We start from the raw sequence: 27,299 nt of genomic DNA, 5'->3' as shown, positions 1-27,299 counted from the left end.
GCGCCCCGTCCGTCCGCGGCATGCGCGCCCCGCCGCTGCTGCCCGCCTGAGCCGCGCCGCCCCGCGCCCGCCGAGCCGCGCGGGGGGGTCCCCGCGCCCCGCCGGCGCTCGACTCCGTCCTCCCCCTGCCCCGCGCTTGGGGCGAATTTTTTTTTTCCCCGTAGAGGAGGCGAGCAGGAGCCCCCCGCTTTCTCCCGCAGGAACTGGGGTGCGGGGAGAAACTTATTTTCAACAAGTTTTTTTTTTTTTTTTTGGTCCCCCTCCCCCCCCCCCTTTTTTTTTTCCCTCCCCCTGTGTGTTAATTATTTTAGCCCCTTTCCCCTTTCGATGTGCGGCTTTGGACATGCGGAGGCTACTGCAACCGTGTTGGTGGATCTTTTTCTTGAAAATCACCAGCTCCGTGCTCCATGATGTGGTGTGCTTCCCCGGTGAGTGAGCGCGGCGGCTGGGGGGGCTCCCGGTACCTCGTCCACACGTGTCCGCGACCCCCGTGGGGAGCCGGCGGGGCGCCCCGCGGGCGCGGAGGATGCGCGGGGGGTCGCGCGGGCCCCTTTGCCGGGGCGGCCCCAGCGTTGGGTCTCCTCCCGCTCCGCAGCACTCTCCCGGCTGCGGGCAGCGCTGCCCGCGAGTGGGGCCGTGAACGGAGCACGGGCTGGGCTCCGCGCTCCCGGCGCGGTGTCCCCGCTCTCCGGTGCATTGCAGCGCCCGGCGGCGCGGGGCCGGGGGGGGTCCTTGCGCGCTGCTCTTCTTTCGTGGGGCTGCCTGGAGCTCCCTTTGTGCTGCAGGACCGCCGCTCGCCGCCCCGAAAGGCAGCGTGACTCCGCGCTCCGACCCCGCGCCGCAGCCCCCCGGTTCCCCCGCCAGAAACTTCGCGCTGCGCGGGTCCCTGCCCTCCCCACGCCACTCGTGTCCCTGGTGGGGGTCTCGCCGTGCCGCGTGCTGACCTTGGCAGCGCGGGGAGCAGTCCTGCGGGGCTGCGCGCCCGCTCCGCACCGGGGCTGGAGCTGTGCAGGCACCACCGCGCACCCGCGGCAGAGGGGTTCCGCGGGCGGGGGGCACTCGGCGACCGCCGTACAGTTCTCCCCCCACTTCGAGCCCCGCGGCCGGCGCCTGCGTATCGCTTCTCGCCCCGTGTCGCACGGCGGGGCTCGCGTGTTTCGGGGCCGGGTGTGCGCTCTCCCGCCCCGCAGTGCCCCGCGCTGGGACGCGCGGTCCCGCCGCTGCCCCGGCCCGGGGGAACTCGCCGGGCTCGGGCTCCCTCCCGCCGCCTCCGCAGTGCCCGCGCTGCCCGCCAGGGGCGCTGTGGGGCCGCCGGCGCCCCCGCGGGGCGCGCGCCCCTCCGCCGGCGCGCAGCGCGAGCCCCGCCCGGCGCGCTCCCGCCCCGCGCGCGCTCCCGCCGGGAGCCCCGAGGGATGGCGGGGGTCGCTGTGCCCGGGGCTCCCTCCCTCCCTCCCTCCCGGCGGGGATGGGGCTCCGGGGACAGCGCGAGCCCCTCTTCCAGGGATCTGCCCCCTTCCCGGGCTTCTCCCGTCCTTGCCGTGGGCTCCTGAGGCTGCCCTGCCTGTTGGCCCCGGCCAGGTGTGCAAGAGTCTAATGAAATAATTAAATTCTGGAGGTTCTATAGGAGCTTTCACTTAGGCGTTCTCATTTTTTTTTTCCATTAAAAAAAATAAAATTCCTGGAATGCTCTTTTTTCCTAACACCAAATGCAGAGCTAAGCAGATAGACCCATCCCATTCCTTCCAGTAGCTTCTCACATGGCAAAATGATTTGAAGCAAAAAGAAACTAAGTTGGGGAGAGGGTTAATACCTCTGCAGCTTTTGACGAAACATTTATCTTCTCTGTATTGATTTCTTCTCAATTTCAGCCTTTGGAGTGATGCCTTTCTCTCTGGTTCTGATATATATTGTATAGTAATTACATCTAGAAGGCAGGCTCCAGGAATGCTGCAGGAAAACAAGCCCTGATGTTGGTTTAATATGACAGCATTGTATGACTTGCTGATTTAGATCAGCGGTGTTTGAACCAGATAATATTTGCATTATGGAATATGAAGATGGATGCAAGCAGAGGGTAGCAGGACGCTTGCAGAGTGTTGGTAAACTCTTTAATGCCAGGAGCCATAAAACAGCTGTGTAATACTCGGGAATGTTTCAGGGCTCTTCCTTGCTAAAGCTTTGCCTGGAAAGCAAACTATTTTCCAGAAAGGCTTTTATGCCTTTAGTTTTTGTACCGAGCTACCATGTTAGACCCCGGTGCCTGCTCGCTCCCTGAGCTTTCCTCTGAAGAGCAGCGGTACCTGGTGTGCAGCGAGGGCTGGGACTGAGACATCCTGAGAAACGGGAGCCTCCGACTCCGATCCCGCACAGCAGAGATGCCCGAGGCAGGGAAGCTGCAGGGAGGATCTCTGTGGGCTATAACAGGACATTGGTGCTGACAACATCCAATGGCAAATCATCGGAATTTGTGTTGGCAGGGAATCCCGGCCAGATATTAACCATTTAGTATCTACCACGAATGCTTCTGTACCTTTTCATAGCATTTTCTAGAGAGGATTAAAGAAGTAAGGTATTTGTCAGCTTGGTTTCAATTTGTAAGCATCCTTCTTCCCTCTGTTTCATATCTAGCTCCCTTTAAATGGAAGAGAGGTCACTACTTGTTTTCTCCCCTGCAAATCACTTTACTTTGTGAGGAAACATAAAGGCTATTCTTTTCTTTGTTCAGTAACAATAAATGAACCGTGTAGAAAATAAGTCTTTGCAGTATTTCTTTGTTAGTGGTGTTGTAACAGGGTTTCACTGTTTAAGTAGGTATTTTTGTTGTTGTTCCTTTGGTTGCAGTAAGAGAAAGGAGTCACTCTGGCAAAAAAATATGTGGGTAAGGTTTTCCTCTTTCTGAACTGTTTAGTGCATTTCTCTGTGGGCTTGTCACTGGTAATTGCATTGGTTAATAAATCAAACCAGGACAAGGTAAGAGAGGTTGTTTCCATGGGGTCTGTTTGCTCATTAATCTAAATTCGCAGTACCAAACATCAGTAAGACATAAATATTAGTGTTAAGGCAATATTCTTACTATCTGATTTCTTGGTGCTTTGCCAAGAGAGAGTAAATTTTTTTTTGAAGTAAAAGGTACACATTTGTGCAGTTCTTAGCTCTTTGACATTCTTGTCATCTAAGGAATCACAATTGCTGCCATTATCTTAGGCTAGATGCATAAATAACAGTAATTTTCTTGAGTCTGGATTAGCTCTTTGGTAATGAATCAAATTATTGCTAACCTGGTAACTGCCTAAATGGGATTTTGGATTTTGAATCTTCACAGATCTGAGCTGAGAGTTAATTTTGCATGTAACTGTCTTCTGCTTGGAGGAAAAATTATACTGGGAGCTATGCCTTATGAACTAAGTAAATACCACTTCAGAGATTTCTAAAGGTACAGAGCAGACTGGCTTTGTCTAGTGAAGGTTTTACAGAGGAAGGTGCATTGTGCACGTAGAGAAATACGGAATGTACAGGAGAGGGCCCTCCAAGACTTTATTTAGTCCTGTGGCTCTTATGAAGATGACACTTCGTACATTTTAATTATCCCTTATTTTCAGTGCTGTTTCAAAATATGTTACAGGAAGTTGCTAATGGAGTCCTTGCAGATAAAGATGGTCAAGTGAGCCTTCCCAGGCTGCAAGAGCTGAGCTTGTGGTTTGGTTTTGGTGGGGAAACTCCAGGGAGAGCTTTGCTGTCCCTTAGCAGGCTTGTGGTTAACAGGGCCTGGACCCAGCTTGCAAAAGTCTTCAAGTGGTCACAGGAGCTGTCTGTGCTGGCAGCCAGAGGAAGAGCTTCCTAAAGCTGGGAGGGAGGAAGAGGCATCACAGAAGAAAAGGATTTTAATACATTCAAAAAAAAAAAAAAAAAAAAGAAAGGAACACAATTTGAGGGTAACTGGAATTTCCTCACTGATATTGCAATACCTACAAAGCCTGTGTCCAGGCTGGGGATGTTGCTCTGCTTGGAAGAACAAGGAGGATTTTTTGCCTGTGTGTATGAGTTAGGATTTCTTTTATTGCTCTCTTACCCCTATACCCTCTATATTTTGTCTAGGAAAGGAGGATGTGAGGGGTTCTGATCCTGTTCAGGAAAGGGGTGTCTTAGAGCAGTGATGGACTTCTGTGAGTCAAGCAGAGATGTCGTGGCCTTCACCCATGCCATCTGCATCCACACTGGAAATCGTAGTGGAACAAATAGATCCTGCTTGGTACCATAAAAAATCCCTGGAAATCACCTATTGATTGAGTAGGGTGATGGTTTCACTCCCAGTTTCTGGGTCTTTGCAGGGACAAGCATTGGCTGCACTGTTATCAGGTTCTGTAAGTTTAATAGTTGGAATTTGTTTCCAATTACAGAAAAGACAGCTAACAGCTCTATCCATCTTATAATCAGGGCTCAAGGACTAACATACTTACACTTTTCTGAAATAAATGTTATTACAGTTGACTCTAATTTAAATGTTCAAGTTTCATGGTTAAATTAAGGAATGACTTCAAACTATTAATCTCAACTGTCCTTGGAAAAAAGTGCTAATAATTTGGTTGCTGCTTTTTAGCAGCCAAATGAACATGTGGCATGATGTGCTCTGAAGCCTAAGGGTCTAGTAATAGCACTGTACTTTAGCTAATATACAACTTTAATCAGAGAAATTATGAAAAAAAGAGCCCAATTTCTTTTTGCCCAAGTTATTGTCCTTCCATTTTTATAGAGCTGTTCTTGTGTGTTGATGAAATTGTAGTTATTTATGTTTACGGGCTATGCTACTTCCAGTTTTATTCTAAACAACAATTCTTAAGTATTTTAGGAAGTGAAGCTTGTCAGACAAATGTTTTTAAAAATATTGAGTCATCTGAGGATTTAGCTATGCACTATATGGGTTAATTTATGGTTTATATATTCCTTCTGGGGACTGCTTGCTGCTTTAGGTGTCTAAATATCTTTATCAAGTTTTTCCTTCTTCATGAGGTAAACTTATGTCAGTGTTTCCTCCAAGCGAAAATTGTGGATCTGCATTTTCTTGCACAGGTTGATGGGAACATAACTTCACAGATTGCCAGGTACAGCCCAGTTCCACCAGGGAGTATCAGTTTTGTGAACACATGCATGGGTTGGAAGCAAAGCAGAGAAGGAAGATGTGCATTAATGCTCCCTTTCATCCTGAGCAGAAGGGCCTGGGGTGTGGCCAACTGGAGGTGCCCAGCTAGAGAATAACTCTTGATGAAAGCAGCTAGTTTGCACATTTGTGTGTCCATAAACCTTTAGAGGAAAAAGAAGAGCACAGAAAAATGATCCTTGAGTGCTGTTAATTTTTCCATTCCTCAGAATCTTGCCCTGATGATGATGTTATCTGTTTTGCAGGGTACAGATTACTTGCCCCAGGGCAAGTCAAATCGGTTTCTTCCTTTCAGTGCTGCTAACAGGTCCTCCAGTGCTCCAAGGTGATCTCAGCCCACTTCACCGAGGACAAGCGACGACAAGCGTGCTCTTGAATGAATCTGGGCTGCACTGGTTGTGTCTCCAAATGCTTGCATTTCAATGTGCTCTCATCTTCTTGAGGCACAGCTGCCAGGACACAGCAGATTCCAGTTTTAGGCCTTGAGCTGTCACATATTTGTGGCCTAAGCAGAATCTCTTCCCACCCTGAAAGTGAACAGATGAATTAGGGAGCAGATTGCAAGCACAGCAATGATGCTGCTGAGATACTCCATGGATATTGCTGTTCTTGTCTCATTTTTCCTTTCCCCTGATCTTAGTGGTGGGAATAAAATCCCTGCTGTGGAGGAGGAGGAGGAGTGAAGGCACAGACAGGGCACTAAGGGAGCTCAAGAGTTCGTGCAGTCACTGTGTTTTCTACACTGAATGGCTCACTTACAGCAATTTGAATTAGTATTCAAGTGAACTATGGTTAAAGTAAAACAGTTACTGTATGGCCTTCTGTTTTTTTTCATGTGGTTTTTATTATGCATCTCCAAGTTTGCTTGGGAGTTGAAATACTAGTGCTCTTAATTATCAAGTCATTTGAATAATGATGAACAATTTTCTAGAACTTAAAACATGTCTGCATCATGCACCTGCCAGCAGTACTGGCACATAAAATCTCAATTGATGTGGGTGTTGCAGTTTTTCTATGCATAAATTCTGCAGGGATGCCTGAGAGATGTTTATCCTGTCCAGTGCCTGCTTTGAGGGACTTTGCATTCATAGTGTGGGGGCCTTTCTAAAGAAAATCTAGGTGTTTTGAGACTTGGATGCTTGGCTTAGGAAAGCTCCTTTGAAAAATCCTTTTCTCTGCTTGCAGCAATGTAATGAATGAAACCTTGAGCCCTGAAGAGCTGCAGTGGTATTTAGGAGCAAAATGCAGGATGTTATTTGGTCTTGTGGCAGCTGCTTTGTTCTTTTTTTGAAATAAAATGTGCCTGTCTCTCTGACAGAGTGCTGTTAAAAGTTCTGTTGGGAGACAATTTATTCTGCTGACAGCAAAGGAAAGCTATCTGATAACTTCTCACAGGCAAAGTGAAGAGTTGTTCAGTTTTCCCACACCTCACTCTTTCCATCTTCTGTCCTTGCAGGAGGCTGCAAGAGGCACAGGAAATGCTGTAATACTTGCTTTAACCAAAGCAGCCCTTGCCCTTTTCTTGCTCCTATAAAAGTATCTACTTGCACTATTGCTTTTTAACAGTCTGAAGTCTTAGACCTGGAGCTCCTTGGAGAGGTGTCAGGCTGGGTGATGACCAGTGTTGGTTGTGGGAGAGGACTTCAGTGTCAGAAGAGGTGAGCACTGAATAAGCAGGAAATGATGATAATGTTGTGCCAATGCACTGTAAAAGTAAATTTTCTACTGCAGAGGTAAATAAAAACATTTCTGTCCTGGCCCATGTTGATGGTCCTCAGCTGAAAGCACATGACTTTGTTTTGGTCTGTACATTTCTTTGGAACAAGAATGTCCCTGAAGTAGCTCCCATCCCTGAGAACCACTCTCTGCCTTTGTGTCAGTTTGGTGTGCTCAGAAATGCTTCCCTGCATAATCTGTTTTCCCTTTCCCCACTTCCCCTCTCCCCTTCTGGATTTTGCAAGAATTTGATTTGTATCTTAGTGAAGTTTGTGATGCACGCCTCAACATAAATAGGTTTTGACAAAGAGTTTTTTAGGGCAAGTTTAGTGAATATTTTTTTAGACATATGTTCCTATTAAACCTCTGTTTAGTGGCCTCAGTGTGAGGCTTGTGTCCAGCCATCCCTCCCCATTCCCAACCCCCTGGAAACAAGAGATACCTGGTAATTTTCAAATAATTAAGTGCAGATCTACATTGCTATCAAAATTGAGTTTAAGGATTAATTTTTTATAGACTTTCATTGACATTTAGATTACTAAGGTGCTTTTAGACTTCTGGAGATTATGGTATAGATTTACTGCAGTCAGAGCAGAAATGAGGGATTGTGCAGCATGTCTGTCTCAAACATTGCATCCATTCACTGGATGGGCAGAGAGAACCAGCTGAAAGTCTCTTCTTCTTGGCCTCCATTCTACTTGTAGGTAGTTGGCTTATTATTGTTACAGGGCAGTAGCTTGTGTATTTTATATTTAAATCCATGCTTAAAATGCAACTAAAATTTGCCTGTTGACAGCAGTTGCATCATATTTTAATTGGTGAGAAGTGCTAATGGAGTGTTCAGGTTCTAAAATTAGTTGTTTATTTTTCCCTCTTTGCCCAAGGGTTTTGCATCAGATTATATGGTTTCTGTATAACTGTTTGTGTTCTGAAGTGACACCTTTGTACAGTTTTAGCTATTTAAGTAAGTGTTAAAAGTTTGTGCTCAGTGACAGCAGTTTGAGAAACTGTGACTTTTTAAATTGTTTCTTACTACATTGTTTATGCATTGCAAAGCGCTTCCCTCCTGTTTACTGTGAATTAATTCATTGTTATAATTGCAAGCTGGGGGTGCAAAATGTGCAAGTTCTGTTAATTTCTTCTCTTGGTGCAAAGGCAGAGCCTCAGCTGCTGCACAGCATCATGGCATGACTGCTGCTGCTGCAGCTTTCACCAGGTGAGGGTTTGTGCCATAACCCTCGTCATGACATTATTCTGAAATACAGCTGCGCTTGTTATTGTCAATATTCCCTCTGGGGGTGGCCTTGTGTCAGAGGGGTGCTGTTTTAACAGTGTCTTTGTACTTCTCTGAAAGTTTTTCTTTTACTGTGTGGTGAAATGCAAACCCACCTCCTCGTATGAGTCTGCCTGTGGTGAAGCAGAGATGTTCAATCTGTCCATTAAAATTCTGGCTTTCTGGAGGATGCTTTATCATATGTATCAGTCCTTGGAACTGTTGTCATTTGTCTCCTTTAAATCAATTATTTGTTTGGTGCCCATTTTGAAATTATCCCAGACTTCTTTCTATGAGCAAAGTAGTTACCAAAATAAATAAGCCACCAAAAAAAGTGGTGCCTGAATTACTGAATATCAAGCTATAAATATACAACTACTTTAACAACTGTCTCTTATCTGTTTCACTTTTCTCTACTAGTTGAAAGAGCCCTCTGATATTTTGTTACCATGAGAGTACTTGCACATTAGGATAAAACCGTGTTACAATGTCCTGATTAACCCAGTGACCTGAACCTCACAAACCCTTTGTCATGAGATTTTATCCAGTCCTTGAACAACTTTTTGTCAATATTTTTTTTTTTGTTTAGCTTTTCTCTAGATGTTTTTTCTTTTTCTTTAGAAAGGTGCACACCAGAACTGAACACTGGACTTGTTCATATTATGTATGTGCAGTGCTATTGCCCTTTCTGTTTGTCCAGGGATTTTCAGTGCCCTATTTTTCTGGCACAGCAAGGAAGCTCATGTTGATTGTTTGCCTAGTATGACTTCTAGATCATTACTGGAGTCAGTGCTGAACAAAAAACTCTGCGGTTCAGTGAATGTGGCCTGGATCACTGATTCTTAGGGTTTCTAACTTTATTTTCATAAGCTCTTCAAATTCATTTTCTCTCCCCTTTTTTATTTTTATTTTTTTTTAATGTGGCTTGAATGCTGCTATAATGGGAATTTTAGAAATAGAAAGAAAAGCTGAAGTCCTCTGCAGTCTTGGTGTCTCAGATAATTTCTTCTGGCTTTGTTTGTTTCCTTTTTAAGCCCAGCAGTTTTTAAGGGAGTAGCAATCCGTGCATCCTCTAGCAGTCCAGGTGATGTGGAGCTATCTAAAGAAGGTAACTCAGGCTTTGACTTCTGTCAGACAGCTCCAGATGTGCCCATTTATCACCCTGGAGTGATGCCCTGGGTGTGGATAAGAGATGAGCTCCATCAGGCACCTGGAGTGGGCATTGCAGTGTGGTGCAATCCCAGGGAGGCAGGGAATTTCCCAGGAATGTGGGGGAGGCTTTGCCATCCATACCCTCACCCTGTTACTGTTAAAGGTAACAGAAGCAGTTTTCTTTGGTAGAAAGTGTTTCTTTTCTTCCTCTGCTGGAAGTGGGTGGGGGGGCTGGATATTGAGCTGTTTGCAAGAAGTTTGTGCTGCACAGCAACAGATTGAACTGAGTGGATCCAAGGTAGCTTGGGAGGACTCTGGGATCTTTGTGGGCAATGCTTATTGTGCCAGCAGATGTCTTTAGGGGTCCCAATGTCTTGCAGTGCTGAGTATGAGTACACAGACAGCGAAGAAGAGGAGGTGTGTGTTCTCCAGGGAGGTTTTTATTTTTCCCCTTTAATGGCTTGAATTCCTTTTGGACACACCTGTCTTATCAGACCATGCTACACTTGAGAATAAAGGAGCCTTTCCTCAGTGTTATCTGAGGTTCTCTGACCAAGGGGATGCTACAGCTGCACCTTTTAGATCTGCTCCGTTCCTGTGACCCTGTGTCCTTTAGGGGGGCTGTGGGCACAGAGTTTGGGGTAATTGGGGTGGGGCTTTGGCCCAGCCTCATCCCCAATGGGCACAGCTGTGAGCAGCAGGTGAGCAGCACTGACAGCAACGAGCCAGGGAGTGCCCAGGAGCACTGAGCAACACCAAAGGGAGCAGAGGGCACACAGGTGCAGTGCATACCCATGAGGGGATAAAAGGTTGGGCTAAAGAACAAGAAGGGCAGGTACTTGCAGCCCTCTGGAGTGGTCTGATGTTACTCTGGGCAGATGCCTGAAGCCTTCTGATGAGGTATGCTGTTACTGTTTGGGGGAAGGCTTGAAGCTTTCTGAGATTGTGTGGTGATGTTCTGCATGGTGGCCATCTCAGCTGTGATAGGTGGCCTCTCTTGGATGCTTTCAGCTTTTTACCTCTGAAGTTGTCATAGCTGCCATCACAGTTTCCCTTTGCTGTGGAATTTTTAGTTCATGGACTTCTCCAATGTCTTTGATTTGGTGTTTGTAAAGAGATGACACAGAGGGAAACTTCATGGAAATCAAAAGGAAAGGAGAACAAGTTACTTGAAATCTAGTGAACAAACTTTGACACTAAATGCTGAAATAACTTCAGGTGCTGCACCAGCCTATTTTTGTGGCATTGCAACTGTGTTTTTCCTCTATTAAGTGGTTTTGGGTTTTTTTCCCCACATAGAGACCCATGCAAAATGCAAGATGAAAGGGACACATAAAGAAATCTCATATAAAATGGGTAAAATACAGTATGAACTAGAGAAAAAGTACCAAGTTGGTACAAAAAAGTTTGTACTGTGTATCAAATGGTGAAAAACCATTCCCTTCTCCCTGCACTGATGTTATCTGGGAAGAGCCTGGGGTATGCAAAGGTATGTGAGAAAGTGGAGAGATATTTATGACTGAAGGAGAGAGGGAGACCTGCCTTCCAAATATAGGAACCTTCACAAAAACTGCTTGGAAGACCTGACATGTACCTACCAGGTAATGCTGGCTCAAGTTCTGGTGTGCTGAAAGGACCATAAATCATCCTTGATTGATCCTGATGCTCTGGTGTGCTTCAGGCAGGCCCTGGCAGTGCATGCTGTCTGGAGAGCAGAGGAGAGTGCCCAGGCAGTTTGCCAGGAAGGTTTTAATTAGCCTTGAACGTGCTGGGCTGGATGGCCATCACCAAAAGTCCCTTCTAGTGCAGTTCTGTGCTGCACACCCTGTGCACCCTGAGCCCTGCTCTGTGCCTGTGCTGGCTCTGGAGGCTGCAGTGCAGTGGCTCAGAGCTGCTGCAGCCTGGAGGAGCAGCTCCTGTGCAGGGATGGGCAGAGTGGTGCTGATTCTGGGACCTGCTGGAGTGTGAAGCCTGTGAGTAATGGCAATGGGAACGTATTTCAATTTGTAACCCACTCTCCTGTATCAAGATTGGACTACTTCTATTCTGTTCCACATGTGCATCACTTGGGGAAACATGCTGATAGTACTAAACATTTAATTGCTTCTCTTGATTTTATTTGTAAATTAGAATCTAGAGGATCTGCAAGGAAAAAAAATCCCAGAGCTTAATTGGACAACATTTTAGAGTCGCTAAAGAAAAGAGAATGCAGCTCTCCAGCTTTTGGAGTTGAGACAAATGCAAACTTATTTATTGATCCATACATATGATATCATATTTTAACTACTGTCTAAACTGGAGGTCATCTCTATACTTGGTTGCTTAAGAATCTGTCTATCTTATCACATCTTGTACTCATTTATAGTTGTTTCCATTTCTGGCTTTGTTGGAGAGACAGCTAGTGTTTCAACCTAAATTAAAATCAATAAGAAGCAATTTCGTTTGTTTTTTAACTACTAGAGCAGACTTTTTTTTTAAGTGAGTCTCTCTGTGTTCAACGAAGTCACTTGGTTCTTTCCATCAAGATAATTGCCAGGCCTCATTAATTCCTAATTTTTGCATATGTAGGAATTGGTTTATTTTCCAATGTACCTAACAAAATGTCAAATATGATTTAAAAATAAGCACTTACTCTAAGTCATCGCTGAGAAATAAATGCAGTAAAAAAATCCTTGGCAGTTAGAAGTAGTTTAAAAATATCTTGGGGGCTGCAGTGAATGCTGAGACCCTGGAGTCCTGCACTGGCAAGGTAGCTCAGGCTTTCCCTGGCACATTTGGGCAGTGATCTGCAGGAATGACTTCCAGTGGAAAAAGCAGAGTCTGGGTCTCTGTGCTTTCAGTCTTTGGCTGGGATATTTCTGCATTATGCCAATTCATGTAAGAAGCTGTTGTGTGTTGTCAGCTGGCTTTTACCCCACAGCCAGCAGATTGCCAGCAATAACAATTACCCTGAGTCAAATTCAACATGGAATTCACACTGCAGCAGTGCTGGGGCTTCCCAGGTAAGGCAGTGGTGAGCATCATGCAATATTAGAGAGAATTCCTGAAGGCAGTGCTCTGATGAAATGTCCAAAAGGGGAAGTGTTGCTGCTCTTGTGAGTTGATCACAGGGTGATCAGGGTGACAAGGAAATCATCCTTGATGGTTTGCTGGAAAAGTAAATGCCTGTGTTTTTATCAGGTGGTTCTTGGGCTTGCTGTGATCTTGCTCAATGCTTCTTGTAATTTAAGAAATGTTGAAGAATTCCTGGAATGCTTAATTCTGAATACAAGGACCTTTTGCTTGGTCTAAATCTCATTTCCTGTTTGACCTTCTTTTGAAGTGCCTAAGTGTTATGAGATACCTGTTACTTTAATTTCTTGGGTTCATTTTTCTCTCACCTTTTCTTTTCCTTCCTCTTGCTTTGATTCAGATACATTCATGAGTTAAGGAAGGGGGCAAACCAAGGGCAAAAAAGGCTGATCTGGCTCCCCTGCTAATCAAAGCAAGAGGCTGTTCTCTTAACTTAACAGCTAAAGTAGTGTTTTGTAGGAACAAAACATAATTAGTAACTAGATGACATGATGAAGAGCACATTTCCTTCACCCTTGGAGGCAGCATAGGATTTGTGTGTGGATTTCTTGAATTTGGTAACAAAACAGCAAATTAGTTAACTAGTAACTTAAAACCACACAGCAGTTCCTGTTTATGTGCCAAGAAACCAGCTGGGTTTAAAATCCATAAGCACACCTGGGATCCAGGGATGGAGGTAAAAGTGACTTGTCCACACACCAGTGACACCCACCTTAAGTGAATCCCCAGCCATGGCTCAGTGTAAGGGGTAATACATCACAGCACAAACAGATGCTCTGCCAAAAAGGTAATTAATACTTCATGTCAAGCACTATCTGCATGTACTGTTTTCCCTATTTCATGCTATTAAGCAGTGTGACCTTTTCTCTTTCAACAATTTGTTTCCAAGGTGAAAACCAGCTTAGGAAGAAAATGAACTTTTTTCATTGGCTCTGTGGAGTCTTATAATTTCACAGTAATCTCGATTACACCTTCACACTGTGCAGTTCTGACTTGTGTCTTGATGAATGACTCTTCATTCCTATAGTTTGAGACTGGATTCCCCCCTTCACTCCTGTGTTTCGGAGACACGATCAGGCATTTTGGGTGCAGAGGCAGATGAGGTCTGTAAGATGCTCGCTGTCAATGAGTAACAGCTCCAACTTGTCTCATTTGCACCCTGTTAGTAGCAAGTTCACTTGCTAAAAAGCTGAAGAGCAGGGCAGAATTATTGATGTGCCTGACAGTTTGCTTTCAGTTGAGCTGAGGCTATGAGCACTTCATTTCCATAACGAAGCAGTGCTCTTTCTTTGCAAAACCAGGTGTTTCTAAACTCTGTACACTGAGACACAGGCCTTACTTACAGTTTGATTTTTACAGTCTCTTTGCTTCTGATTTGCCTTTTTGCTTCTCTTTGTGTAGTAAAGGCCATCCTGGAGTTTGCTGCTTTCAGTTGGAATCATTGGACATTATGTTGAAGCATGTGGGCCTTACTGGAAGTGTTGTTTCTTGGTGAGGTGGACATGAAATACGTGGCTTTGGTGAACACATTTCCCCTGGCTGGCTGGGGCATGCAGTACTGAGTGAAATCAAGGATCAAAGCCAGGGGTAGTGTCCTGTCTGCCCTGGAAAGCTGATGAACTATCCAGTGCTCCCCTTGGCACCTTTCACTGACTTTTGCTGTGATTGATAGAAGCAGCATCAGCAAAAACTGGACCTTTCTGCCTCCCTTGCTGTCTGTAGACATGTGCTCTGTAGAGGCCTGCTCACTGTTTGTGTTTTATGATGGGACTCTGCTGTCCTGCCTTCCAGGATGGCACTGCAGTGGCTGTGAAGGAGCTATTGCTGTGGGTTGGGATAGAAAACCAAAAAGAGCCCCAGAGACCTTTCTGCTGGACTTCTAAGGATAATGCAGTGTTAGTGTCTTGAGTATTTGCAGCATCTCATAGAAATACCTTAGACTGAAGGATTGTATGTTATTCAGAACTATCAATAACTTCAGAGAGCTGCTTTGCTATTTCTTTGGCCTTTCATCCTTGTCTATCTTCCACTAATGGCTTGTTCTGATGGTCATGGCCCTGTGGTTCTTCTGATGGTGTTTGGGGTTCTGGAGTTGTTCTCCTTGGCTGCAAAACCAAAAGCCAGCAGGATGTGCAGTGCTGCCTTCCTGAGCCCCGAGCTGTCCTTGCTGTCCTCTCACCTGCAGGAATCCTCCCATTGGGACTGGGGGCTCCTTTCTTTGCCCTGTCCCTCTCTGGTGTAGCTGGGCCTTGACACTCAGCAGGGTTTGCTGCCCAGCCCTTAGGTGGGCTGCAGGAGGAGTTGGGGTTCCTGGATGCATGGCTGTGGGTAGCTCTGTCATCCATCCCCTGGAGCTGAGCAGCTGGAGCACTTTTCCAGACACCTGGACCTGATTTCTCAGGTATTTATCATCTCTGGGAAGGAGGATGCTCTGATGCTCTTGGGTCAGTCTGATACCAGAATGGGTTTCTTCCATTAGTAAAGCAGTAGGTGGAATATGGAATAGAACAAATATTCAGCAGATATTGTACTAGTAGAGTAGGACTGACTTTTCCCTGGGGATTCATAATGTGTGTTTGAATCCATGATTAGAGACACCATCACACAATCAGTTTGGGTTTTTTTTAAGTATAGTCCTGTCCAATGAAGTAATGAGGCTGTTTTATAGGGCAGGAAACCTCTTTGGTATGTGATACTGCAGGCAGATGGCCTTGTGGTTCCTTTGGCTGAAGTGTTTTTTGTTATTACTTTTCTGTTGACTTTGAAGCCAGAATTGTAAGTGTCCAAATAAAAACTGGTAACCCCTGTTAATTTTGCACCAGGGTCAAAGTGGTGGAGAAAGGCTGCATTACATGGAAACAGGTACTTGGTTACACAGGACTATTGGTTTTGGTCTTGAAAAAAGTCCCCCTTCAGGCAGTGGAGATTTCTACCTTGAGTGTGATGGTGCAACCTCTGATGAAATCTGACTGGTGAATGATTTATTGCAATGTTGACAAGAAAAAAACTTATCTACCACAGGCTACGTTGATAGAGGACAATGATATTTCATTGCAGTTTCTTCCCTGAAAAGCTACAGTGGCATTGATGTTTTATAGTTTACATGTTGCTTCATCAGTTTGGGCAGCTCGTGTCATGGAAGGGAAATGTGTGGAGATTGCTTGTTTTCAAACACTGATGCCTATGGACACATTTTTTGCAATGAGGGAAAGCAGTGAAGAAACAAGCTATTTGGACAATCATGTTTACAGCCAGATTTCTCCCTTTTTCTGTCTAGGCTCTGTTTTGCCAGCTATGTGTTTTCTTCAGTGTTTCAAGAAAAAGCAGTAGAAACAGTGGTAACAGAGTCTATGTAAAATACACACTGGTGTTCTAAAATCAGTTTAACATGTATTTTAATCTAAACTTCAGCTGTATTTTTCTTTGCCACTCCTTTCCTAGTTCCTCTCTGTTTGGTGCTGTCTCAAGGGTGATTGTGAGGCCCAGAATTCTCACTGTGGAATATGGGAGAATTCTGCAAGGGACAATTATAAGGAAATTGAATGGCATAATATACCAGATCATAGATGATTTGCTCAATCATAAACAAGTTGAAAGGACCTGATGATAATTTTGTGGAAAAAAGACTGAACCCTGCCACGATTGGGAGATTTTGTATTGGAAGATCTTAAACACAATAGTTTCTGGTGTCCTGGTTTGAACAGGTTTGAACTGTGAAGAAAGCACCCCTTGAAGAGTGATGGGCTGTGTTCCCCTGAAGATCTCAGTGTCTCCTGATGTTCCCATATCCCTGAGAAGGGCACCAGTGGACTGGGCCATAGCTCTTTGTTGAGATGATGAAGCTGAACAAACATGCTAAAATACCCTCTTAAGTTGGCTTGTGTGTAACCAGCACTTCTCAGAGGACAGTCTGCATTTCCATCAGTTCCAGGATGTTGAACCTGGTTGAATTTCTCTAGCTTTTATTTCTGGGGTTGGATCTGACAGCTACAGAACAGCTGAATGTGATTCCCCCATCCTTGCAGTGAAGACTAGTGTGAACACATCACACAAGCTGGCAAGCTGGACTCCTCTGCTCTCTGTTGACCAAAGCCACTCCTGTTTAGAAGCAATTAAATTTAATTAGACTTGAACTATTTGGACCATGTTCTTCACAGTATACCCATAAAACAGAGCCTGTTCTGGCTCTTTCTGCTCCTGTGTCTTGAGTGTTGGGATGAGAAGCTCTGAGTAGGTGGCTGTGCTTTCTCCCTCCCAGACTCTGGCTCAGCAGGGTGCTGGCCATGGCTTTGGTGGTGCTTTCAGGACTTGCTGCACAAGGATGGAAGAGCAGGTGTGTGCCCAGGTAAATGCAGCCCAGGCTGACTGACCCAGGGTGGCTCCTCACTCTTGTGGCAAGGGAGGAGGTCAATTTTCTGTGCTGCAGCTTGCTGTGCTTAGCTCAGCTGAGGTGTCCAATAGCCAGACTTGCTCCTGCTTTAACCTGGGTGAAGGCAGTGTGAGAGCAGCCAGGCCTTCTTGCCCTGGCACTTGACCCTGCAGGTGTCAGCCTGCCTGGTTTCCCTGCTTGGGAAGCAAGACAAGGAGAAGTTTGTGCTGCACAGCAACAAATTGAACTGAGTGGATCCAAGGTAGCTTGGGAGGACTCTGGGATCTTTGTGGGCAATGCTTATTGTGCTAGGAGGTGTCCTTAGGGGTCCCAATGTCTTGCAATGCTGAGTATGAGTACACAGACAGTGAAGAAGAGGGGGTGTGTATTCTTCAGGGAATACTCTTTTTAATTTCTTTTTTCCCTTTAATGGCTTGAGTTCCTTTTGGACACACCTGTCTTATCAGACCATGCTACACTTGAGAATAAAGGAGCTTTTCCTCAGTGTTATCTGAGGTTCTCTGACCAAGGGGATGCTACAGCTGCACCTTCACCCTTTCAGCTTCTCTAAGGCTGGCTGCAGCATGAATCTGGTTTGCTCTGGAGGTTCATAATCATGAAATCAGCATTGATACTGAGCTGGTGGAATTTTTCAAAGAGGACAAATAGCAGTAGTCTTTCCATTTCTTTTTAATCAGATAACCTCTTCTGAGAGAGGCTGTGAGTGGGTAAACTGATATGCAGTGCCTGAGACAGATCAAAAATGATACAGCTGTGAATTACTGATTAGTTTCTGAAAAAGCAGTTCTTTGTGGTGTGTAAAATACATTGTCTCTCTGTGATGGTGTTGGGATGCTGTTGATCATGCAATAACCATCTTCACAAGGCTGAGTTTTCATTTAAAAAGGCATCATTGTTTGTTAAATATTTGGGCATTCGTATTCCTCCTGAGTTGATCAACTATTTGAAATGCATTATCTCACAGTGCTGCCACAATTAAAGAATGGCATGCTCAGGTGAAAGGGTTTGTCTGTTTCATAGATTGGAGAGATATGCTCAGTGAAAATGAACATCCTCCCAAGGTTAAATTAGCCATTTAAAGCTCCTCCAATTACAATCTTGGATAGAAGGATTTTTTTTTTTTTTAATGTGGATAAGAGTTAGCAGAGGACAAATGACATAATTGGAGGGGGAGACGAGACTTCATACGTGCTTTCTTCTGCAAGAGTGAGAGGGAATAGACAATGCCAGGGAACTGCCTCAGATCTTAGTCCCTTCTGGTTGCTGTTCTCAAACAGTTCTTGCAGGTTGGGAAAGAAAGAAAAAAGAGTAAGTGCTTGTGTAAAAATGTCTTGTGACTTCTCCCAGGTGTGCAATGTGGGGCTTGATGCTATCTGGTCTTTTTTGTAAAAAAGTGACTCTCCTATTGGGATATATAAATAGTCTCCTTTTGCTCACAAATAGCACAGGAGAATGTATTAGCTGGTGAGCTGAAGTGACATATTCCTTTGTGCACAAATTATAACAACTTAAATGAAAATTACACTCATAGAAAGAGAATGCACTCTCTTTAAATTAGATAAGGAGATTATGACAGAAAAAGATCATTGAATAAAGGGGGTTTTAAACTAGCCACTGAAATAAATGCATGACTTCAAACTTTGTCCTGCCAGAATTTATTAATAAAACACAATGAGGCATTTGGAATACAATGAAGACCTCTTCCTTTGAAGGTTACAGTGTAATTTGTGTAATTGTGTTTGTATAATTTGACTTCAAGAACTGTCCTTGTAATTTGGTAAACTGCAGATCTTGCTGCAATCTGCTGCATTTTTCTTGTGCCTCACATTGACACATCTAATTGCCTCATAAGTATATACTCTGTTTAAAGCCATTGCACTGCCCTCTGGACCTTGAAAAATTCATCTTCTGGTGTGTAATGATAATCTGTGTGTGGATCTTATCTGTGCAGCATCTGGCCACCTTTGCTTGCTCCCTTCTGAGCACACACAGCTAATTGCCATCCTGAATAAGCTCGGTTTACGACCACACAGCTGAGGAGAGCTTTACTGGATGATGCCTTAATTTCTCCCAGCTGCAGAATGCCTGCTCTTGGCAGGGGAGCCAGAACAAGGAGTCTCAGGCATCTTCTTGGAGCTGGCTGATCCTTGCTGAGAAATCCCCCTTTATTTTGTCTGTGTGGCACAGTTCCTCCTGGTCCTGTGAGTGGCTTTGGGCAAGGTGGTGATTGGTGTCGGTAGGATGTGTGTGTAATTCTAAATATATTATTCTAATGACACTCTTATTAAGTGGGTTTAAACTCTTGGGTTTTCTCAAGGTGTGGACTTTGAAAAAAGTTGCCATTTTGTTGCTGAATTGCTTTGAAATCAATAGACTGTAGGCAAACAAGTCATGTTCTAAGGCATTCATGCTTTGGGTTTGTTCACTTGGAGAGTCTGAGGTTGCTCTTGGCTGATGAAGCAGGGAGAAATTTTAAATCTGGGGTAAAAGTTCAAAACACTGCTGAGGGAGATAAAACCAAATTGGATAAGAGATGCCTGTGGGAGAGTCGAGGGCAGAGAGTCGTGTTGAGGAGTTGAGTCACTGAACTCTGAGTGCAGGCAAAGCTAATTTAGAGATGGGGTTTTGTTGTGTTACAGTAATTTCTCCAATGGCTTTACAGAGCAGGGCCTGAAGAAATGGCTGTTGTCAAAACCACTAGAAACTTAACATGTCTTTGAATCTTAAAATTACAGTGGTTTTTTTTTTCTAATTATTTAGGAAAGACACCTCTTCACATATGTATTGATTCTTAAATGAATGGTATGAGACTTGAAAAGAAATTGTGTAATTTACAACTTATTTCTGCGTCCTTGGATTGAAATATGTGTAGAGTTCAGAGCAGAAGATGTTGAGTGAAGTTATACAAGCTTAATAAAAATAAACCTATACATGACTTTGCATAAATGGAGGAAAAATCAAAGGACTAACGAATTTGCATAGATAGCATTTGAATTGTTAATTCATATTGCACTTCATTGCAAGGATGTAATTTTTAATTAAGAATAAAATGTGGTAGATATTTTAAATGGGAAATGATTATAATTGCAGATGGAAATTGAGGTAATGAGAACTGGTTTAATTAATTGTTAACATTTTTCTATTTCATTTTTTTAAGGCTTGTGGTCTGTGGACATGGCATTTGTTTTGTAGATGTGTGTATTTAAACATACAATGATTAAGGCATGAAATCTTGGCACCAAACACAGTTTTGGTCTTAAGTTGTATGTGTTGCTTGAAAGTCTCTGGGTGGTTGGACATTGGGGAATCTTGAATCAGACTGATTGGGATGTTTGTAGGATGGATATGAAACAGGTATAAAAACTATTTCCAAAATGTCCTTTTTAAGCCACCATTATCTTTCACTGTGGCTTTCACAGGTGGTACAAATACTTGACTGGAGAAATTGAGGTCGTGTTTGTCCCCAGTAACCTTTGCCTTTGAAGTTCCCCATTGATGAATATGACAGCACTGACCTGAACTGAACTCCCCAAGCCTTTGTGTGTGGCTCTGCTGTGCTCAGTCTGTGATGTCCTGACATGGCCCTTCAGGAAGCTGTGGGCAGCTCCTGGAAGAGCTGGGCAGATCCTGCCTGCTGGGCAGGGAAGGGAACCTGAGCGAGCAGCTCCTGACATCAAAAATCCTCCATGTGTGGGGGAGGCTCCCTGCAGCTCTGCAGAGCAGTGTGAGGCAGGGAAGGAAGGAGAATGGTGCTGCTGGAGGCAGAGGAACTCCAGGTGTGTGCTGGAGCAGCCCTGCTGCTGCTGGGGTTGTGCCCAGGGGTGCTGCACTGCTCTGGGCACCGCTGGGTGCTCCCACTGCTGGAGAAGGTCCTTGGGCTCCCTGTGCACACCAGACTGTGGCACTTTATCATTTCTTCTTGTCAAGGTCTCCGAAGATTTTCACCCTTTGTTTTAGGGAAGTGAAGCATGAAAACTTGCAGAACAACTGTTTCCTATTCAGGTAGCTGTGACACTGAGGTAAAGGAAAATACTTGAGCAGATTCCTTAGAAGAGAGCTACTTCTGCCATTTGAAAACTTGGTAAACTTATTTATCAAGCTTAGAGCTCTGCGTTCAAAAAGGATTTTGAAGTGAACAAAATTAGTGTTGCCACTTATGTTAAGAAGCACATATGAAGTCCCTGTCATCTTTGGTTGCAGAGGGACTTGGAGAAAACTACAATTAGCACTAATTGGTGTGCTGTCTGAATTTTCTGTCTGTTGGTGTGAGAATGGACCCTTGAAATGATTGGCAGGAACTACCTGCCTGCTCCAATTCCCTCAAGAGCTGTTCTGTTGCATTGCAGCCCATCACAAATGAAATGAGTGTTTACCAGAAGCAGCCAGCTAACACGTGCCTGAATTATGCATGCAGCACAGATGCTGAAACTCAGTGCCAGTTACTGAATGTGCTGGGTACTGGTACCTGTAATAATGATGGAGTACATTTTTTTTTCCTGACAAGTCTAGAGTTTTGACTCCTGCAGACATCATTGCTCTGTGATGCTCCACAGAATGTGTGGAAGGGATGTGGCACACCAAGCAGTTGTTTAACCTTTTCAGTATGTGGGGGTGTTTTTTTTTAATTTTGGTTTTTTTGCCTTGTCACTTGGAAAGCAGCATTTCACCTGAAATCTGGCTTGTTATCCATGTTGGTCATGGGAAAAAATTTGCCAAATTAGATAAAAACTACATATGTAGAAAGACCTATCCCTGCTTGGTTTTGGGTAAATATAATAGAAACCTAAAGAGTAAACTAATATTCAGTAAAATGATAAAAGAATTTACTTGAATGGCCATGTAGTGGGGTTTTTTTCCCCATCTGAAGTGTGCAACCAGAGATATGAAGTATTTTAATGTCACTAGGGTAATACACAGCTGATAGCAGCGCAGTCATTTGCATTTCTTCCCTTTCCTTGTGTTTCTTTTTTTTTCCCCTGAAGCACATGTGTTGGGAATTGAAAATGCAGCTTGCTGATTTTACACTGGCAGTAATCTTTCAATTTTTTTAATGTAAAAAATGAGTCCACAAACAAGAGCAGCCGCTGATGTATGGGGCTATTGATGGAAATTGAATTTGCAAAGGGAAAATGGGATTTGGTTGTAGTCTGAAATGATAATGATGTAGCCCAAATGGATTTGTAATGGTCATTCATTCATTTTTTTCTGCAATTTTGTGGTTTGACAAAACTTTTATGCAGGTGGCTATGAAAGTAGTCCAGGTTCACTCTGAGTGGGAGTAACTAGCTAATGGCAAGTAAAAGTATGCAAAGTCTGAGCTTGAGCCTGTGCCCACAGACTTCAGTAGTGGAAGGATGTGATGCTGTGATTTATTTTACTGAGAGGACAAAAGTGGTTGGGGTAGTGCTTCTTTGAGACCTAAGAAATAATGGAAGCAAAACAAACCTTGACATAATTCTTAAAAATGTATGGGCTTGTAGGATCAACCTAGTGAGTGCTTTATGTAGCACAACAAATCTATGAGAGACTTTGCCCTGTGGATAAGCACAGACCTGGCCCTGAAGAATTTCCAGTCCACCTGTGCTTAAACTACTGTGCATTACATGGAGCTTCTGGGTAAGCTGTACCTGTGTGGCAATCCCCACCAAATATAGTCTGAATTGGGGCTGCCAGTGGACTGCAGAATTTCTTTTTTATTATTTATATCCTGGGTGTAGTTTTGTGCCTTATGATAACATCTGTATTGTTCTGATTTCAGTGGAGCTCTGTCTTCCCTCCCGTGAAAGCAAAAGAATGACATGCCAGTGTTCATATGGTCAGAATAAACTGGTGGTGACAGGAAAATGATAATTTAATGGTGTGGATGGATTTTTGGCTTTGTTTTCTTCTTGTTTCTATTTTTTCCTTCTTTTTATAGACCAGTGAACGTCACACTTGTAAACTGCCTTCCATTTTAACCAGAGTATAGTCCTTGTTAAATGTTGTATAATTTAAAAGTATGAATAGAAGTAATTATGGAGTATGGGAAAAAGTGCTTCTGGCTTTATAAATATATCCTTTTTTATAAATTCTTTCCATTTAAAATCATTGCAGCCAGTGGTTGAGATGCAGAGGCCCATGTGTGCATGCCCATGTAATGGACTCTGATGGATGCCCTGGTTCCTTCCAGTGCAGAACATTCTGTGGATCTGCTCTGCAGCTGCAGGAGACAGAAAGGGAGCACGTGGGGAAAGCAGGGCACTGATTCACCTGTAATTAACATTGCCCCTGTTTTCATCCTGCCACTGACTAAAGCTGGAGCATTCTGGCCAGCAGCTTGGCTTTAATGCTCTGGAGCCCTGGTGGGGCTGTGCTGGGGGGAGCAGGGCTGGCTGGAGCTGCAGGAAACCACCCATTGTGAGCAGGATCCCTCAAGTATTTCCTGCAATGTAACTTTAGCTGCTTTGGCTAAGGGCTTTGCTGCCTTTGTATTTTTAATTTTTTTTTTTAATTTTTTTTTTTGTAACCACTCCATGAATGGTCCTGATGCAGAAAAGGCTCTGAGCATCATAAATCTGTTTATTTTAATTGGCTTTGCTGTGCTGAGGAGCTCAGGGCAGAGCTAGGTGGCTCAGAGGGCTGTGGGTGGGGTTTAATTTGTTTAAATTTCAGTATTTGGAGTCTGCTGGTTTGTTGTAGAGCCAAGCAGGCTGGGTTGGTTGGACATCCCATTTGGGTGAACAGTTTGGGGCAGAGACTGCTCCCCTGTCAGCATCTGCAGACCCTCCCAGAGCCTGGAGTACTGCAGCACCATAAATAGCATTAAGGGACAGCACTTCTCCCTATCTCCTTCCTCTGTGAATGACAGCAGCTTCTTTTTGTTGTTGTTGTTTTTCATAATTTGGGATTGACTGCTAAACAGGCTGATTTCTTCCCATGATACATTAATTCATGTTTCTGAAGCAGAGGTGTGAGACTATCCAGACTGTGATATCACAGAATGGGTGAGGTTGAAAGATTTGCACCTTTGACAAAATTAATCTCAGAGGGAGGTGATGCCCTAAAAAGTCATTTTGCAGTTTCACCCTGGTGCAGTGAGTGCTGTGAAAGGCCAGGTGCCAGCACTGTGGGGTGTAGCTGACACAGGGTTTGTGGGGTCCCTTCAACAGCAGCAGAGTTGCAGGCACTGATGGATGCCATGAGCACTCACAGGTAAAACCAGCCTGCAGGCAGCCTGTGTGGCATTTTGAGTTTGTGCTCGAGCCACAGACCAATAAACATGGGTAGAACCCTTGTGTTGTTGACTTTGGAGCAGGAGCTCTTAGCCAGTGTAGGAGAGACTCCCTCACACTGCTCAGTTTGGTGCTCTGTGCCCAGCTGGGTGTGTGAGGTTGCAGCTATCAGTAGTTTTGGTTTAATGATGTGCTCTTTTTATATGGGCTCAACAGCCCATTTTTACTTCTTGGCTTTAACTCAGGAACTTGCTTAAACATGAACTTAACTCTTGAATTCTTTAAATGTATTATTGAATTGGAGCCAAAATGGTGAAAGTGAGAAGTTTTTCACTAAGCAAATAAATCACTGGGGTTTTTGTTTTGTTTGTTTGTTTTTCAAAAACTATAAGTAAATTTTTTCTGAAGCCAAGTAGGTGATTTATTGCTTGGTGTTTCCCTTTTAATTTGCAAAATGCTTATCTGTTGCTCTTACAATTTGCTGCATGTACTGCTCAAATGTCCTTTCCTGCAAAGACAAGGAAATTGGTGCATTAGTGCATCCAAATTTCCTTGGGTCTAAGTCCTGTGAAGTCTCTGAGTGAGGCTGGTTTCTCTCCTGTCTCCTGCAATTCTGTAGAGGCCCACACTGCTGTAGCTCTATTATGAAATGTTTTGCTGATACTGTATTAATAAGATGGAGTTGTCAAATGTAGCCCAGTCATGTTTCAGTTGATCAATGGGAGTATTTTTTATAGTGTATCTATGGATGTGCAGATGTTTGATTTGAATACTTTCATTCAATGACCCTGGGTTTCAGTTGTTTTACTGGAAGTACCAAGTATTTTTTGTCTTTTCCTTGTTTAGCACCCACATAAAACATGATGTTAATGAAACATGTATGGTAGCAATCCATTAAGAGGAAGACCAAGATTTTCTTCTGAAGAAAATCTGCAAAATGTCTTGCTGAAATGACCCCTGTTTGCCAGCTGTTTTGTGTGCATTATTGCTGCCTCCCAGTGCAGGTTGAAAAGGTCCCTGTGATGTAATGCAATGATAGCTTGGTGTGCAAAGCTGCTTGGAAGCAATCTGAGTCAACAGGAAAGCAGCATCTTCTTAAAGCTTGGGACATATTAGTTTTGTGATCTTGGGTATGAGGGAGATAAAAAGGGCAAGGGTTTGCTGTAGGCTCTCTTAAAGGCATGTGGAGTTCTTGAAGTAGTAATAAAAGGCAGATTGAAATTGATCTCAGTGAGATTTCCAGTGTTAACCAGTGTTACAGAAGTAAATGACTTCAGGTTTTTGGCCACTTTATCAAATGGATCATGTTGTGTCATGGTGTCAAGAAACAGCTTTACCTGGAAATTGCAGCTTTTTCTGGGCCTTTCTGGAGTGCCTCTAGAACAGTCAGCTAAATGTAATGAATGATTGAATGACTATTTGTGCATATAAACACACACACATCATCCTAATAGAAGAGATAATGTTCTTGAAGACAGGATTAAGGATTCAGAGGAGCATTAAAAGCAGAAATATTTCTTTCTAAGTGAAGGGGAGATGAGTATTTATTATTAAAATGTTAAAATAATAATTAATACTGCTAGGAAGTGGTAGAAGAAGAACTGTCTGGTTGAGCTGGTACAGATGAGCAGCTTTAAAACCACAATGTGCAGTGAATCACTTCCTTCAAGTGACAGAGTTGCCTGGTGTGTTGTTGCCAGTGATGTTCCTGTTGGCTTGGGTACCTTTCAGAGAACTAAGGGACAGATGTTGGTTTATATGTGCTCTTCCACAGTGGAGGACAGCTGACTTTGTGGCTGCTCCATGGACCTGGTGATGGGCTGAGATAAGCAGCTCTTTGAATACAGAGCCTTGGTCAGATTTGCCATCAGCCTCAGCGGGCACATTTCTGCTGAAATCAGGGTGGCTGTGCCTGCTTTCGCTGCTTCAGTCTCTGGCAGGAAAGGTTGTAAGAAACAAACCCAGGGGATTTTTATAAACTGTGTTTTCAGATGTTTTTATTTTTACTTTCTTATGGATGTATGGTCCATATGAAAAAAAATCTAATAGTCATGCCCAGCACTATTATTACCCCAATAATAGGGTAATATTTACCCTATTAATATTACCCCAATAATAGGGTAATATTTACCCTATTATCTCTTTCCTGCACTTGAGTTTTTCACAGGAAGGCTCAGAGGTTTAATCTACTTGTCCTGGCAATCTTTCAGAGAACTCTAATCAAAGCTTTTTTAAAATGTATGATATACTAAGTGTAGTGTATGTGTTTTGCTAAGCTCTATAGTTTCCAGAGGAAATAATTTCAATTTTGTCAGTTCCCAAGTGCTTAAAATGTCCAACATCTGATGGGGAAGTGCTTGGTTTTCTGGGGAAGGATAGAACTTAGTGTATTATAGTCTATGGATGAATAAAGCTGTTCTATTTTTGTTCTGCACTGGTGTTAAATTCATGAAATGCAAATCTGAAGTGTATGTACTGTGCATATTTGCCTTACCCCTGGAAAAGAATAGCAGTTTATTACTAAGCACAGGACAATTTTTCAAGGTGTCAGTTTGCATTCCTTTTGCTTACTAATGAACTATGGAAATTGGTTACTAATGAGCTATAGAAATGGAGATTCTGCCTTCTCCCAAGAATGAAAGTGTTCTCCACACAGTAGGTAAAATGACTTGTTACAGGTTGTGGAGAATACAAGCTGTTCAATATATTGCTTTCATGTTCTAGAGGGTCAAAACACCACCAGCTCCCAACTTTGCTGTCACTGCCTGCAGTTTTCTTCTAATAACTCTGAAAAGTTTCTTCATTATCAATGCAAAAATCCTCAGCTATTTACTAAGCAGATTCTTGCAAATAGAAATAATAAGCCAAGAGATACTGAATCAAAATGGAACCTGTGCCATTTAGGTTGGCTTGGAAATGCTGAAATATTTCTAAACATCAGTCTAAATATGCTTTACATCAGTCCTTGTGTGCTGTGTGACACATGAGAACACAGGTACTCCAATGTCTGGTTCCTTTCTTTGGGTGCTTGAGTACAAAATTTAGGGAGACAAGATCTGTGGAGTCTGTAGGAGGAGGTAGAATGTAGATTTTTCCAGCCACCTGCAGATCTGCTGGAGATGAAACTCTCAGCTTTGAAAAGAGATTAGGCAAGAGCACCTCCACCTGTGTATGTGAATCTCAAGTCTCATGAGCTTGAAGCCGCTAAGTTTATGTACAAATAAAATGTTAACCCACCTTAGAGACACTGAGTGTGTGTTTGTATACACACATGCATGCAGTAATACACAAAGGCTTTGGAAGGATTGTTATTTCTCTACTCAAAGAGCC

The 27,299-nt window shown here is 43.7% G+C and overlaps 1 protein-coding gene across 1 annotated transcript in view; it reads left to right on the top strand.

Moving 5' to 3' along the window:
• The first annotated feature begins 297 nt into the window (after positions 1-297).
• PTPRG (protein tyrosine phosphatase receptor type G) overlaps positions 298-27,299 on the top strand; it is a 394,212-nt gene continuing 367,210 nt past the window's right edge. Inside the window, exon 1 of the mRNA XM_066557786.1 lies at positions 298-428. Coding sequence (XP_066413883.1) covers positions 344-428 — 85 coding nt within the window. The 5' untranslated portion in view covers positions 298-343. The remainder of the gene's footprint in view (positions 429-27,299) is intronic.

Source organism: Molothrus aeneus, chromosome 12 (genome assembly GCF_037042795.1).
Source record: "Molothrus aeneus isolate 106 chromosome 12, BPBGC_Maene_1.0, whole genome shotgun sequence".
NCBI classification, from domain to species: domain Eukaryota; kingdom Metazoa; phylum Chordata; class Aves; order Passeriformes; family Icteridae; genus Molothrus; species Molothrus aeneus.
This window is presented reverse-complemented; position numbering and strand designations above follow the sequence as displayed.